General features: G+C 41.3%; 1 protein-coding gene across 7 annotated transcripts in view; it reads right to left on the minus strand.

The window, feature by feature from the left end:
• adgb (androglobin) overlaps nt 1-14,441 on the minus strand; it is a 43,809-nt gene that overhangs the window by 14,493 nt on the left and 14,875 nt on the right. For 6 of the 7 annotated variants that reach the window (XM_039782534.1, XM_039782533.1, XM_039782532.1 and 3 more), the window contains exons 13-23: nt 11,754-11,799; nt 10,647-10,758; nt 10,405-10,468; nt 9,495-9,590; nt 8,044-8,152; nt 7,581-7,719; nt 5,424-5,538; nt 4,375-4,542; nt 3,858-4,005; nt 3,487-3,621; nt 1,370-1,463 (exon numbers count right to left, since the gene is read on the minus strand). In XM_039782534.1, the coding sequence (XP_039638468.1) occupies nt 1,370-1,463; nt 3,487-3,621; nt 3,858-4,005; nt 4,375-4,542; nt 5,424-5,538; nt 7,581-7,719; nt 8,044-8,152; nt 9,495-9,590; nt 10,405-10,468; nt 10,647-10,758; nt 11,754-11,799 (1,226 nt within the window). The remainder of the gene's footprint in view (nt 1-1,369; nt 1,464-3,486; nt 3,622-3,857; nt 4,006-4,374; nt 4,543-5,423; nt 5,539-7,580; nt 7,720-8,043; nt 8,153-9,494; nt 9,591-10,404; nt 10,469-10,646; nt 10,759-11,753; nt 11,800-14,441) is intronic. The other variant, XM_039782535.1, reaches the window with a different exon arrangement.

The raw sequence follows: 14,441 nt of genomic DNA on the forward strand, positions 1-14,441 counted from the left end.
TTCATTTCTCCCCAATTTCGGGTCACATTACTGCTGGAACATGTCCGGTTGTGTAGTGTATGGTTTAGAAGCCTTTATTGGTGATTTTCATAGTACAAAGTTCTGCTACATACTCTGTTGCAGTCAGTCTCCAGCTGCAACGAGTGCAACAACAGCTGAGATTATCTTAATACATTCATTGGAGATTCCAGGAGACTCAGAGATGCAGGAACACACTGACACAATCAGAGCAGACTGGGCTTTGTCGGGTATGGAAGTATGAATCTGAAAACGGTATATAATAGGTCATCTATAAAACCATGTAGAGATTTACAGAAAATAATTTACACAAACTTCTTATGCTACGTTTACATGTGGTCGGCTATTTTCATAAACGGACATTTCAACCTCTCCGTTTTCAAAAATAACATTGTGCACAGCTGTCAGATTTCAAAAAAGTGTTTTTTTACATGTACCTGTGTATATATGCCGTCAATGCTGTCAAGAGCATGCCAAACCTGTAGGTGGCAGTGTAACGAGAAGCTCAAGCCCATGTTAGCCAATCAGAATCATGAAAATAGCAACAACAGCAACGAATCGCTTCCTCTCTCTCTCGGCTGCCTGAACCTCCGTTTGTCTCAGTTTACATGCAAGCGTGCAAACAAAGTTTTCCAAAATCTCCACTCTGGCCGGAGGTTTTAGAAAGAATCGTTTTCAGAGGCGAATTCTCCATTTGCGTGTAAACGAGGGGCATAAACAAAGGGAAATGTCTCAGTTTTTCAAAATAGCCATGTACGTGCAAACGGGGTACTAGAGAAAACATAACTCTAAAAGGAAAGTAGATGCACTTCACAACTCAGCCTGAACTTTGACTGAAGTGGATGTCAGTTAAAAAAAAACACATGCTCAAAGGCTCATTACACCCTACCAACCCCCACACCACCCTCGTCACACACACGCACACTGACGAAGCTCTAAATGCTCATGCACACACATACTTCCCCAGGCAGCGGGTCATTCGGCAGACGCTGCTAGCCGATTGGAACGGGGAAAGGATAAACAGCAGATGGTACCACTGGGAAAAGATGGAACACAATGTGGAAAATGCTCCCTGCCTGGCCGCCACAGGCCTCCACAACCAGAAGAGAGAGCAGATTCTGGGCATGTGGTGCAACAGAGAGGCTAAACGCATGCCCATACAACGTACACATCATTGATACAGGACTGCAGTCGGAGCCCTCATATTTTCTGATATACTGACATTCATAGGAATGAATAACTGTTAATAAGGTGTGGAGTGTTTTGTCTTTGTCTATGCAATTCATACATTGTGTGCACATTATTTATTATCAGACGGAGTAATTATGAATATGCATTTTTATCCATTTACCGTAGCAAGAGGGCAGCATGTTTTTCTGCATCTGATTCAACCTTCGGCCACATGTCTAAAAGGATCTTAGATGCACTGAGGTTCTCCTTCGTGCCTGAATGACATAAACACACACACACACACACACACACACACACACACAAAAAAGGTAAACACCATTAAGGTGAAAGACAATCCATGTTGCGGTCAACCACGTGAAAGAATTATTGTATCTGACCTAGTTCAGGGTAGGGTACAGAAATTGCAAAATGCATTTTTGCCTCATTTAGTGAGAGGTGATAGGAGATTGTTCACACCTTGACATTAACTTTCACACTCATCTCACCAGACAGTTAACCACTCTGACAAAACAGAACATTTGATAACAGATGCAGTACTGTGTGTTCATGAGTATGCGTGTCAGTATGTGTGTGTTTGTGCATTTAATTGAGAGAAACGCACTGAAGAGACAGCTGGATGACAGACATTTTCACATCAGACATGTGGCATAGGTGTCCTCACATCCCCCTCCCTCCCTCCATGGCACTCAGCTCTCGCATTTTCAAATGGCTACTTTTCCATATTGATACAGCCATTATAGAGGGTCGAGGCTGGCTATTGAGAGATGAAGACCTATCATCTTTAGAACCAAAGAGGGACCAACAAACGTACAGAAAAAGAGGTAGAAAGGTTAGAGTAGAAGGAGAACATTAAGTGGGAAAGAGCAAGGAGGAAAGTTGTACAAAAAGATGTGGTACTGTATAAACAGATGTGCTGTGAAAGAAAAGGCAAGTTCTAACTTTTCTTTAAACAAATGGCTTTTTAAAGTGTAGTTATACTGGCAGTGTTTTTAAAATATGATTGGTATTTTGCCATTACTGTAAGTGCCACTCTGAAAGCTGCACACTTTGTTCTTTGACAAGAAAATGAATTCAATTTAAGAGAACTTAACCATGACAGGCCTATTTCATAGAAGTCAAGCTGTTCAGCCTGTGTGTGTTTGTGTGTGTGTGTGTGTGTGTGTGTGTGTGTGTGTGTGTGTGTGTGTGTGTGTGTGTGAGTGCTAATGCTAATGCCACATAACCACCAGCAATATTTTAAGGTTGCTGGCAGATGGGTCCTATAATGATGTGGATATTTTGGTATGCTCGAACCACATTTTCAAGCCATAAAAAATAGACTAAATTCCATCAACGCAATTGTACAGCACATTTTTATGCAAATACTGCATAAATGAGGCTGTCCATACTCCCATATGTGCAAGTGCAAGTTATTCAAAGGGTGACAGTGTAATGCGCTGTGTCTGGAGAAGACACAGATAGCTTCAGGTCCTGGAAATAAATAGAGCATGTCTGGCCAATAAAATGCTGCAAACAGCGGTGCACCTTCATCACCACTTCTGGAGAAAATTGGATTTTAAAAAGATTTAACAGAGGAAACATGTAAATATCCTGCAAACTGCACAATAGCATAACTGGCAGTGAATCAGTACAAGAAACAAAAACTAAATATTATATCAAATCAATTTACAAGGAAGAGCTTCTTAGTTATGTCTTTCTATTTAATCTATCATTATTTTTCAACAAGCTGTCCAGCGTTTCCATGTCTTATTTTCCCCATCTTTCACTTGCTGTCACTATTGAGAGGTTTGGCTATTGATGCAGAAATGTTGTGTATATGCGTGTGTGCAATTCCTACATGTGTGTGTATATCCCCTCTGTGGCCACCCCTCATCTGTCAGGGTCTATTAGTAAGAGGGGCAGTCTCATCAATTCATATTTGTGCCTCTACTCAGAGGCTCAATATATGCCATCAGGATAAATAAAACAGTAAATATAAGACACAGAAGGTGTTTTGTGTGTGTTTGTGTGACACTAAATAATCTACAAATAAGACACATGTATTCTGTTGTTTTGGTTGTTACTTTTTTTTCCTTATTTGGCCCTTTTAGCTATTCCAATTGCTGCATATGTGTTTGTCTTTCAAACATAGAGCACTGAAGGAGAAAGCAGAATTTATAACCGTCTAATAAATAATAATAAGTTAGTATTTTCAACTATACAAATGAAAGATAAGATTTAAACCTGACCATGATACTTGAATGAATATATTTTCTATCTGTGTATGAGTGAGTTTACCTGGTTTTGAGGCATTAAAGATCTCTCGCACCAAGTGCCCTTTGAATCCAGCCTGCAGAATGGTGACTGCCTTGACCTCGCGGTCTGTTGGCTCCCTGTCTCTCCAGCTTTCTGGAGGATTTGATTCTGCATCCACTTAGAGAGTAAAAGCAGAACATTGTGAATTAATATTAAATACTGGACTATGAAAACTGTTAAATATGGTGAATATATAAGTGCAATTATACTGAATTAAATTCATTTAAATCAGTTTACTGTAGTTTTAGGCTTATACCCACAAACATAGACAATAAAGACAATAGACAATAAATAAATAAATAAATAAATAAATAAATAAATAGACAATGTACGTGTAACATTTACAAACATACAAATGGCACTTGTAGGGGATTGTGTTTTGGGGTCGGTGGCCAAGAGTGAGGGGTCAGCTGTGAGGGCCAGTATAGCAAAACGCTCCTCTGATGTCAGACTCCTGCCCAGAGCCTCACACAGCATGGTGTAAACTGCAGAGTTAAACACCTATACACACACAAAACGTGCACAAGGGTGTTAGCAATTGTGTGCTGTATGTGAGTGACTGCATGTGAGTGTTGAGTGTGTGGGGATGCTTATTTTTCCAGGTATTTAAATTTTTGTAATCTAAATCCTCAGTAGTATATGAGAATAACAGTTTATATAAGAGATAAATCATGACCCTTCCTACAAACCCCCCTGTTCCTCAAGTACAGTAGGCAGGTGGTTAGAATCCACATCACTTACTTTTTCAATAACCACATAGGTCAGTGTGTATATCCGTCTTAGTAGTAGTAAGTATAAAGCAAGGTGAGCTATTCACTGTATGTACATCATAAAGGTGTGCCACCATAGGCCCATAGGTACACGTGCTACCTTGTGGTGTTCCTCTTTTCCCAGGGTGGTGTTGATGTTTTGGGGCCAGTGAGCCTCTTCTAGGGTTCTTCTGGCTGCTGGCTGGTCCTGCTCATCGCTAAAGGAAGACACCACTCTGGACAGGGCCCTCAATATAGACGAGGCCTGCTCAGTGAAACGAGCACTTTCCTGTTTAAAATGAAATAAAGCAGTGGGGCAGCATTCAAATTCTGTTAACTGGTGCAAATTAAACAGAATGCAAGTTAAATTGAAGAGAAAAGCAGAACGCCCAAAATATCAATACATTTCAGTGTGAACTTCTGTGTTTTAGGCCTCGGTCTAAAAAGAAAGCAGAGGCATCATCTAACTACCATGATGTGATTTTCTAAATTGAAGCTGGAGTAAACCTTGTTTAAATGTTACAGCAAGAACACTGCAACAAGGCCACTTTCATCCTGTCTGTCTTTACTTTTTGTATTGTCATGACACTGAACAGGTTGTATTTCTTTTGTTTCTGCTCCAACAAAACTTTTTGTTCCAACACATATCCAGATTAGAAATATCAAAAATGCTTGTTTTTAGAGGATTGTGCAGCCTTGGTAGAAGTATTTGTGTATGCTTTCTAGTTAATTTGTTAAGTCACCATTGTATTTCTCACTGTACATGCCCCTATCAGAGCCTTTTTGTTTTTGTGTAGTGACAGATTTGAGCTTTTTATGAGCAAGGAAATGACTTGGAGACTGAGAAGGAATGTAAAGCAATACGCATATCATCCCTTTATTATCATATTAGAAATGAACATGTTAAGGTGTCACTATCTTGTAGCAGCCGATGACTGAAAAGATGAAAAGGGTGGATAGGATGGAGTGTTGAATGTGTTATCCATATCTTGATTGGTCTGTGTGTATTTAGACATAAGAAAAAGGAGGGAACAAAGAAAATGTCAAGAAAAGTTTCCTCTGCTGAACATGCGCTGTGGTAGACCCCTCAGTTGGAAAATTGCATCCACAGATAAAGAAAAATTAAATGAGCACTCTGCATTCAGCAAACAAACTAAGGGCCACGGTTACCTTGGAAAGGTGTGGCATGATGGTTTCTTCATCCCCAAAGATGAAAGGTGTCTTGCTGCACAGGTGAACGTGGTAGCCCAGTGTTGCCTTTGTGTGGAAGGACAAGACATGCCGCCTGGAGGGGAGAGAAAGCAAACAGAGTATTTTTAAAACAGGAACACATCATCCAAGATAAAGGATCACTCTTTGATTGACATCTTAGAAAAACACTCTTAAAAGGTACTCTAAGCGATGTCACACATTTTTTGTCACATACAGCAAACCTCTCCTCACTATCCGCGAGCTGCCGGTCCCCTGAACACACTGTAAAAAACCGCGGTCTCTGTAGACAGCCCAGGGTCCACTAACTCCAACAAAAACAAAGTGGCCAACCTGGACCACAAAAACAAACAAACCATGTTCCAGCATTCAGCCAATAATTTGGGTGGGGGGGGGGGGTTAGTGCGCTGAAGCACGGAAGGGATGGGGAGGGGACAGGATGAGGAGGAGGGAGGGGCGAGCTAGTCTTGTTTTGTTTGAAAATACTTTGAAAGTCAACAAGAATAACGTCACCCAACATCGCTTAGAGCACCTTTAATTATCTCATGACCTCTCAGATTTATCTTGTGACCCCTTGCAGTTAGGCTCTAGACAATTTACTTTTTTTTTCATTGCAAATATTAGGTGGAACAATGTCCAAATATTAGGCTACTACATTTATGAAACTAAAATTAAGTAGCATAGAGGTATCCCTCCAACAACCTCCCTGTGGCTTCACAGTTTTTGATAATAATAACTGCACAACAATGCATGAAATAACACTTAATAAAATCCGTTTTTAGTCTTAATAGTGAAACAATGTTTCTGTCAAGTAATACTGAATTGGTCAAACAGTCAGAAGTGCTGTAGCCTAATGTCCTGTCTACCAAGTGCCAAACTGAGTTCACAGGGCCGGGTCAGGCATGAGAGAGTGGAACCCCACTTCCTTGGCCCCATTAGCTTTACATAATTCAGCCATCACAGCCTAACTAGATGGATGAGCACCGAGGCAGAGCTGGGCTAGTGCTGTAGCAGCAGAGGACAGCATACAAAAGTGAAACAGATGTGAGAAAATAAGGTGAAAGTATGGGGAAGAAGAAAGGAAGAAGAGAAACATGGAAATGAAGAGGGAAAGAAAGGGAGATGTAACGAAGGAAGAGAGAGAAAAACCTTTTTGAAATGAATAGATTAGTACAGGAATGTAGGTTCAATAAATGTAGAAGAAAAGCACACAGGTCAGTCAGTAAAGAGACTAAAAAAATAACACATTAGCAAAGTAGTGTACCACATACAGATATACAAAGCGAAAAAGATTGGAAGCGTTTAAAAAAAAATGCTGCCCAAAAGCATGGACATATCAGCTATTTTCTCTTGGAGAGAGTGTACTATGGGGCGTTTGGGCATGATAAGTTGAGTGCTATGTGTGTGATTATGGCTCAGTGGTAATTGCACTGCTGCATACCTGCACCTGACCCTAGAAACTAGGCCCTCTGCTTCTAGGCCAAGTAGCACCCATTAATAGAGACTAGGACAGATGCTTTTTAATGCTTTTCAGAGCATCTGAGGTAGGCAGATATCCTCTGCTCACTTTATGATAGCTTTAAGTGGATCTCTGCATAGCTTTAAAAATCACAACAAGAGTGAACCGCTTCCTTTCATGAAAAGCTCCCCAGGGAGCTGTGCAAAAAAATGCATACATTTTTGTAACAGGTTCCCATGATGGGAATTAAAGCTCTAACCTTGGCACAATTAGTCTCATGCTGATGAGCGCTTAGGGTAATTCAGGGTTATGAGGTATAAGCGTGAAAGTGGAAAAATGAAATTCGAGAAGGGATCACATTTTGTTTAGATACATTAGCATTGCATGGTCATATCAAGATGTAAATATTTCTACTAACGATACAAGAATCAAAGTACCACCATATTAAATATTGTAAGTATAAAAAAATACTACTACAGGATATACTACTGCGGTACAGTAGTAGCTAATGGGGATCCTGATGAACATAAAAGTTAATGTTACATTACACAATGTTACAGAGGAACATAGATGTGTGACATCCTAGTTTGCTCATGAACTTGGTCTAAGCTTTTCATTTTGAACAATACACTACAAAGTATTCATAAATTCTGTCCTACCCTGGGGGTAAGTTAAGTATGGCTGCCTTTGAGGAGGTGGTCTTGATGTTAAGAACTGGCAGCTGAGACTGCAGGCTTGTCCAGGAGTAGGCCTGGGCGATGAGAACTGCAGCCCTACATGCTGATGACATGTCCTTTTCTATGAGGTGTTGGAGAGCGGAGAGAAAATGTGTACTGGTCACACACCACAGTGAAATATCACAAACTCAGTAGGTCACATTCATGAAATGTTCATACATCTTTGAGTAATTCTATGATTCTTTACATATACTGTATATCCCACATAGGTTATAGTGTATGATGTGTGCATGCTCATACAGATAGTTATGATTGATGTTAAAGACTTGAGTCAAGCTTTGTACATTCCTTTCATCAGAAAATCCTTTTGTATCTGAGTATGTACGTATGTATGTATGTATGTATGTTTGTGTGCGTGTGTGTGCGTGTGTAGATAAATCCTTACTCTCCTCAGCTGTATCTCCCCAGGGAAGCAGAGCAGAGAAGCTGATGAGGATCTGGGGGGGTTGCAGGCTGTCCACACACAGGTAGTGAGTGCCTCTCACCTCTTGACACTGGACACACACACACACACACACATATACACACACACACACACACACACACACATACACACACACACACACACACACACACACACACACACACACACACACACACACACACACACACACACACACACACACACACACACACACACACACACACACACAAACACACACACACACACACAAACACACGCCTTAGTTATCAATATGAAGGCAGAAAAAGGTAAAGAACAAGTGAAGGAGAAAAAGAGCAGAACGCTGTAGGGAGGGATGATGGATAAACTGATAGAAGGGGGGCTTAGTGCAAGAGAACCTGGATGAGGGAGGTAAGTGAAGGAAATAAGAAGAGATAGAAAAGAGCTGAGTGACTTAAGAAAAATTAAAGGTGGCACCTGTATAGGAGAGGCCAAGACAGTGAACTTAGTAATGTAAGACAAAGCAGCCGGTGAGAAAGACAAAGCAGAGTGCAGAAAAGACAGATCAAGGGAAGAGGGAGAGAATGCATACGTGTTTGGCATGACAAGCAGACTCAGCAGACTGTAAAAATAAGGTCTATACACACAGATGTGCAAAACACACACAATTACACAAAAGATCAGACAAAAACCTGCGCCACACACATATGCACACAGTCACTCTCAGACAACTTCAGATCTGTGTATATGTGATGCATATGACACAGACAGTTTATTTGAGAACATATTCATTACTTTCTGAAGACAGGCAGAGGGGCAGTAACAACTAGCACAAGCCAAGGACTACACCTAATCTGTCTTAATTTCTGTTGTTTTGGCCTCAGTGAGGCAGATCACAGTTATTGTACATTTAGAATGTATTCTAAGATCCTCCTTAACACTTACAAAGCTTTGCACAGCTTGCAATCACTAGGTATTTATGAATTGCTGACTCCTCAGGAAGCTATTGCCTCTACTGGTCCTCAGATAAATGACCTGTGCCTATAGCCTACTGTTTCAGACTCTGACAGACTCAACTAAATGTTAGGGCAGCAAATCTTGTTTTAGTCTTTTATGCATGGTTAATTTTTGGCCTTGAAAATAGTAGCTGGACGAAAATACTCTTAACTAGACTAGTTAAGACATTCCTGTTCTGTTTATCTTGTGCATGTGCACAAGGACGCATATGCAGTTAGACCAATGGTTTTACACTATTCCACTGATCTACAGGTGGCATGGCAAAAAATGATGCAAAACACCATCATTGTTTGTTTCCAAGAAATCTCTACAGGGCAACTTTAACTTTCATTAAAAAGTTGAATCACACATGGCAAATTGTGTGCTCATGTGCAATTGGTGCTTGTGTGTGTTTTTGTGTGTTTGCATGTGTGTACTTCAGGGCTTGCTGCTGTAGATGTCAGAGGGAGGGAACCAGTGGATTGAGTTGATGATCCAGTACAGTTGATGCCTGTTTTGGGCAAGACGGTGCTCTGCAGACAACAACAGCTAAATTAATGACAATATATCCAATACTAACAGAATTAATGTGTCAAAGCACAAACACACTGGGCCCTATTTGAACGATCTAAGCGCATGGCGTGAAGCGCATGGCGCAGCTGCGTTTAGGGTGTGTCCAAATCCACTTTTGCTAGTTTGAAAAGGGTCCGTGCGCCAGGCGCATGGTTCAAAAGGGTTGTCCTTAGTGTCTTCATTAATTCATAGGTGTGTTTTGGGCGTAACATGCAATAAATCAATCAGAGTGTCATCTCCCATTCCCTTTAACAGCCAGGCGCGTTTTTACCTTGGCGCATTGCTATTATGATGGCGGATTAGCACCGTAATATTTTTATTTGTAATCTTTTGCATGTTTGTGTGCTGCTGCACTTCCCTGTATGTGTGTAACAAGCATAGTTTGCGCGCTGTGCATAAGCCTAGGCACATTTTACTCATTTGCTGTTAAAATAACAATAAAATGCTGCGCTATTGACTTTAGACCAGGTTTTTGTTGGTCTATGGCGCGATCACTTCCCGCTGCCTCAACATAGCAATACGCCAAGAAATAACCTGAACACACCTCCCTGTAAGATCAGCACACCCATGGCGCAGGTGCATTTGCTATTTAAACGACATGGGTCTTAAAATAGCAAAGACACTAGCATCGGGCGTTGCGTTGCGCTGTGCCGGGTGCAAGATAGGGCCCATGGAATCATGTGGGAAAATAAATGGAAAGCTTAGAAAGTACCAGCACTGGAAACTGAACATGCAGACATAAGTCACTGGGTTATTTTGGGATACATACTGTACCTTGAAATGAGATTTTTGGATATGATGTGGGTAGATCTGTGGTTTATGGAATACCCAGAGAGTCCTGAAAAAAATAAATAAAAGTCGGTTAATTTTGATAACTATTACCTTAATCATATCAGGCCCCTAAACCATCCTTTTTTCACGACTGTATGTTTTTCTATGGGCAGAGTATGTTTGCAGTACTTAAGTACATATTTACAATATGTCAGTGTGTGAACGCGTGCGTGTGTGTGTCTCACTGAAAGCATTTAGCAAAGTCATCCAGGTCCACCCATGTCTCCTGCAGGATGGGTTTGACAGGAGCTGAGGGTTCCACAGTTACAGGCCTCTCCATAGCAGTTTTAGGCCAATCTGGAAGGGAGATTAATTTGTGATTAATAATGTTATTTATAAACATTTTTGCTGGGTTAGACATTTGGTTAAATGTAGCAGGTCTGCAGTATACAGCCGTCTGAGAGATGGATTATAAAGCAAAGTACTTTATTTAATATAATGTATTATTGATAATACTAATCTGTAGCATCTCAACATGTCCTTATCAAGCTGAGTAGCATCCAAGTTGACTGGGGCTTTTCATGCCACGCTTAATACCAAATAGATATAGAATTGCCTGTGAAATCTTCCATTTTAAAATGCTGCGAGTAACAAAATGCCTTTCCTCTTGTGACTCATAACAAGTTATCTTGACTCAAATCGTTATCTTAAACAGTGAGCCGAATTGGCCAAACTCCCACATAATGGCATAGTGTAAGCGCACATGCACATCCATACTCCCACTCACTGACTCCCACTATCTCAATGCATGCAGAGCAAAGTCATAGACATGTGCACACTCTCCATCCAAAAAACACACACATGCATGCACACACACATTTGCTCTGCCCCCAGGCCTGTCTCAAAGAGAGAAGTCTGATCAAAAAGCTGAGGCGGTGAGGGCCAGTGTCTCTGCTGAGCAATAGTGGTCCGCTAACTTAAACTGCAGGTGTTACTAAGCAACTAAACGGGGGCAGAGAGAAGGCAGGGAATTCAATCCAACAATTGGATAGTTGTCATAAGGCACAATATAAAGTGTCTTGGCCAACCGGCAGAAGCGTGGAGAGAAAGATGGAGGGAGTGGAAGCGAGAGACGGAAATACTTGTAATCACATTAATTGGACAATGCTGCACAGATGCTGCTCAGGTCAACCAATAATAAAGTTACTACATACACTACATTCATAATTTCCAATTAAACAAAATGAATGGTCACCTGCCCATCGTAGCCTAATATTTGACTTCAGGTAAGGCGATCTTGTATACAGATACAGTGCAAATTATTTTCAGCATTGCAAAGGAACAGCTTTTACCATTGGAGATGTAATCGTTGTCCTTCTTCCTGTCCTCTGCAGTAACCTAAAGGGACAGAGAGAGAGTTTCAGAGAGATAAACAGTGAGTTGCTGATAGAGTAACACTGCCAGAGATACGCTTCCGCCCTCTAGTGATTCCATGCCAGCTGTGGTGTTGCGCCATTCTCGCCAAACACCACAGGACACGAGACACGGTTTAATGTGACAAGGGCTGCTCCTCTCCTGCTAAAAACACCACCAGGGAATACCAGCTCTAATTTAGTTGGACTGTCAGTGACAGATGGGGAGTTATGTTGTTTAGTATGTTATTTCTCTTAGAGGGAAATTACTCAACAGCTCTGATTTCATGCCCAACAAAATTAAAGAAATATAGCTAAAGAGTTTATCAAATCCTTCAGATACCACATTCTTCTGTCTGTGCAAGGCATGGGATGATGCGGTCTGGAAAAAGGCAATCACTGTTGCTTTGTTATTACAAAGCTAGATTCAAGTGCAAAACGTGGTACACCTGTATCAAGTAGCTGAACATTACTCAAGGCCCCTTCATTTGAAGCTCCCTTGAGGAAAAACCCTGGTGAATGTCCAACAGTTTACCAGCTCTGAATAAGAATTATGTCTTTATTTTGTGTAACTTCAAAACAACCCCAGCCAAGACTTTCTGATGAGTCAGAGTGAGTGTGTGTGTCTGTGAGTCACTGCTTATTTGAATAAGTACCCGGAGACCCAGACAGATGGAGAGAGGCATTGTGATTGGGAGGCGCACTTGACCTCCTCTCCACCACAATAGCAACATTTTAAAAATTTTAATGTGTGTGTTGTCACAAGAGTGTGTAAAGGATCAAGTCAAGCTCGAAGGCATGGCATGTACCGTCCACCCACAACATGCTATTTATTAGATCACTTACCTGTGTACAGTAAGAGGACATTGAGATTGATAGATCTTACAAACAAGGCTCCTGGGATTTTAAAAGGTCCAATATGTAATATTTGTACTGTAATAAATCCAAAAATGACACCAATGCCTCATCAGATATTAAGGAAACATGTTAAACTGAAATACTATCTTTTCTGACAACAATGCTAATGTCAGTATTTTTTCTTTTTGAAATTTACATTCCGTGACGGAATTTATGTTTATGTTTTGGCCTGTGTGTTGTTATCAACTGCCCAGTTTGACAGCCAGGCCGGGTTGCCAGATATACCTGGAAAAGGTAAACCCAGCGGCCAGCTGTAACGGTAGTACCGCCATGAAAGCAGCACACAAACGAACAGGATCAACGGAGATAGATTCTACCCGACCTAAAAAAAAGAAAACAGCATGTTTCTAACAGTTGCGTGACCAGAGACGTAACAACCCCCTGGTAAATACTGGAGATGTATTTGAAAGATGGAGACAGCTTAGATCCCAAAAGGACGCAGAATTGGCTTACCGGTATTTCCTCCTGAACAGGTAAGTATTAGCTTCAGGCTAATTTATCACAGCCACTAGGGACGGGCATTTTATGTCATTTCAACATTTGTGTACTCATATTGAATGATAAAGCTAGAGTACCCGAGTTGGTTACTCGCAAAAACAATTGAGACACAGCCAGTAAAGTGATCCCGACTGGTCCTGGCTAACGCCGCCATGCTAACCCTGTTAACTGCTAACGTTACCGGGAGGACCAGGCAAGCGGGCCATGGCTGTTTACAACGTGTAGTTCAGCGGCTGGAGCCGACAACGGTGAGTTATTTTAAGCCATGAGAGGGGGGCTGTTAATCGGGAAGAGAGGACTGTGAGTTTGCAGTGTGTTTAGCGATTGTTGCCGTAATTCTAACCCAATGAAGTGTGTTCCGTCGGCAAGGTAGTGGTATTTTTAGCGTTTCGTATTGTAATTCTTAGCCGAGCATCTAACGTTAGCTACTCTGCTGTGCTGTGTAATGTCTGGCTATGTGAGAAAAGCGTCCAGCAACATTGTTGTGAATGCTGCGGTCTCAGCCTGGCAACCTCCGTGAACTTCGAGTCTGGTCAGGAGGGGGCGGGGGAAACGACTCTCCAGTATTTTGAATTGGTAGTGCAGTAACTATTTTAAGCGCTAGCTGCCAGTATTACATACAATATTACATATTGCACCTTTAAGATGCTCCTTTGTCAGGAAAAAAAAACTATCTTTTTCTGTGATCAAATCACAGTTAAGGGTTGATGTGTGGAAGAAGGCGCATTACTTTAAAGCAACACTATGTAACTTTTCCCGCTTCGGTCCCCCTACAGGTTGTCTCATTGGAACTACAGCTCTCTCCAGATATCACAAAATTTCCCCATGTTCCATACATGAAAAATATCAAATAAGTTAAAGATCAGGCAAAAGGATATCCATTGATCTCAGAGCCCAGACTGGACTTTGGGAAATGTAGTTTTCTGGCACAAGTAAACAGAAACCACAAATGGGCTTTGGTGACTTAGCGATTAACCACATTCCAAGCACATTGGAGACTAAAACAGCTACTCATTCAACACTAATTTTGAGTGAGTAGGCCATTGAGGGTATTAGGGACATCATGTGAAACCACCTTCTTATATTCTAGGAGCTAGGCACAGAGGTTGATACTGTTGGCCAGGGTTGACAGAAACAGAGGGAGGGGTCAAAACAGCACAAAAAAGAACCTTCTCACTTGTACAGTCCCCTCAGCACGTGACCCAGCATGTG

Source organism: Perca fluviatilis, chromosome 18 (genome assembly GCF_010015445.1).
Source record: "Perca fluviatilis chromosome 18, GENO_Pfluv_1.0, whole genome shotgun sequence".
Classification (NCBI taxonomy): Eukaryota; Metazoa; Chordata; class Actinopteri; order Perciformes; family Percidae; genus Perca; species Perca fluviatilis.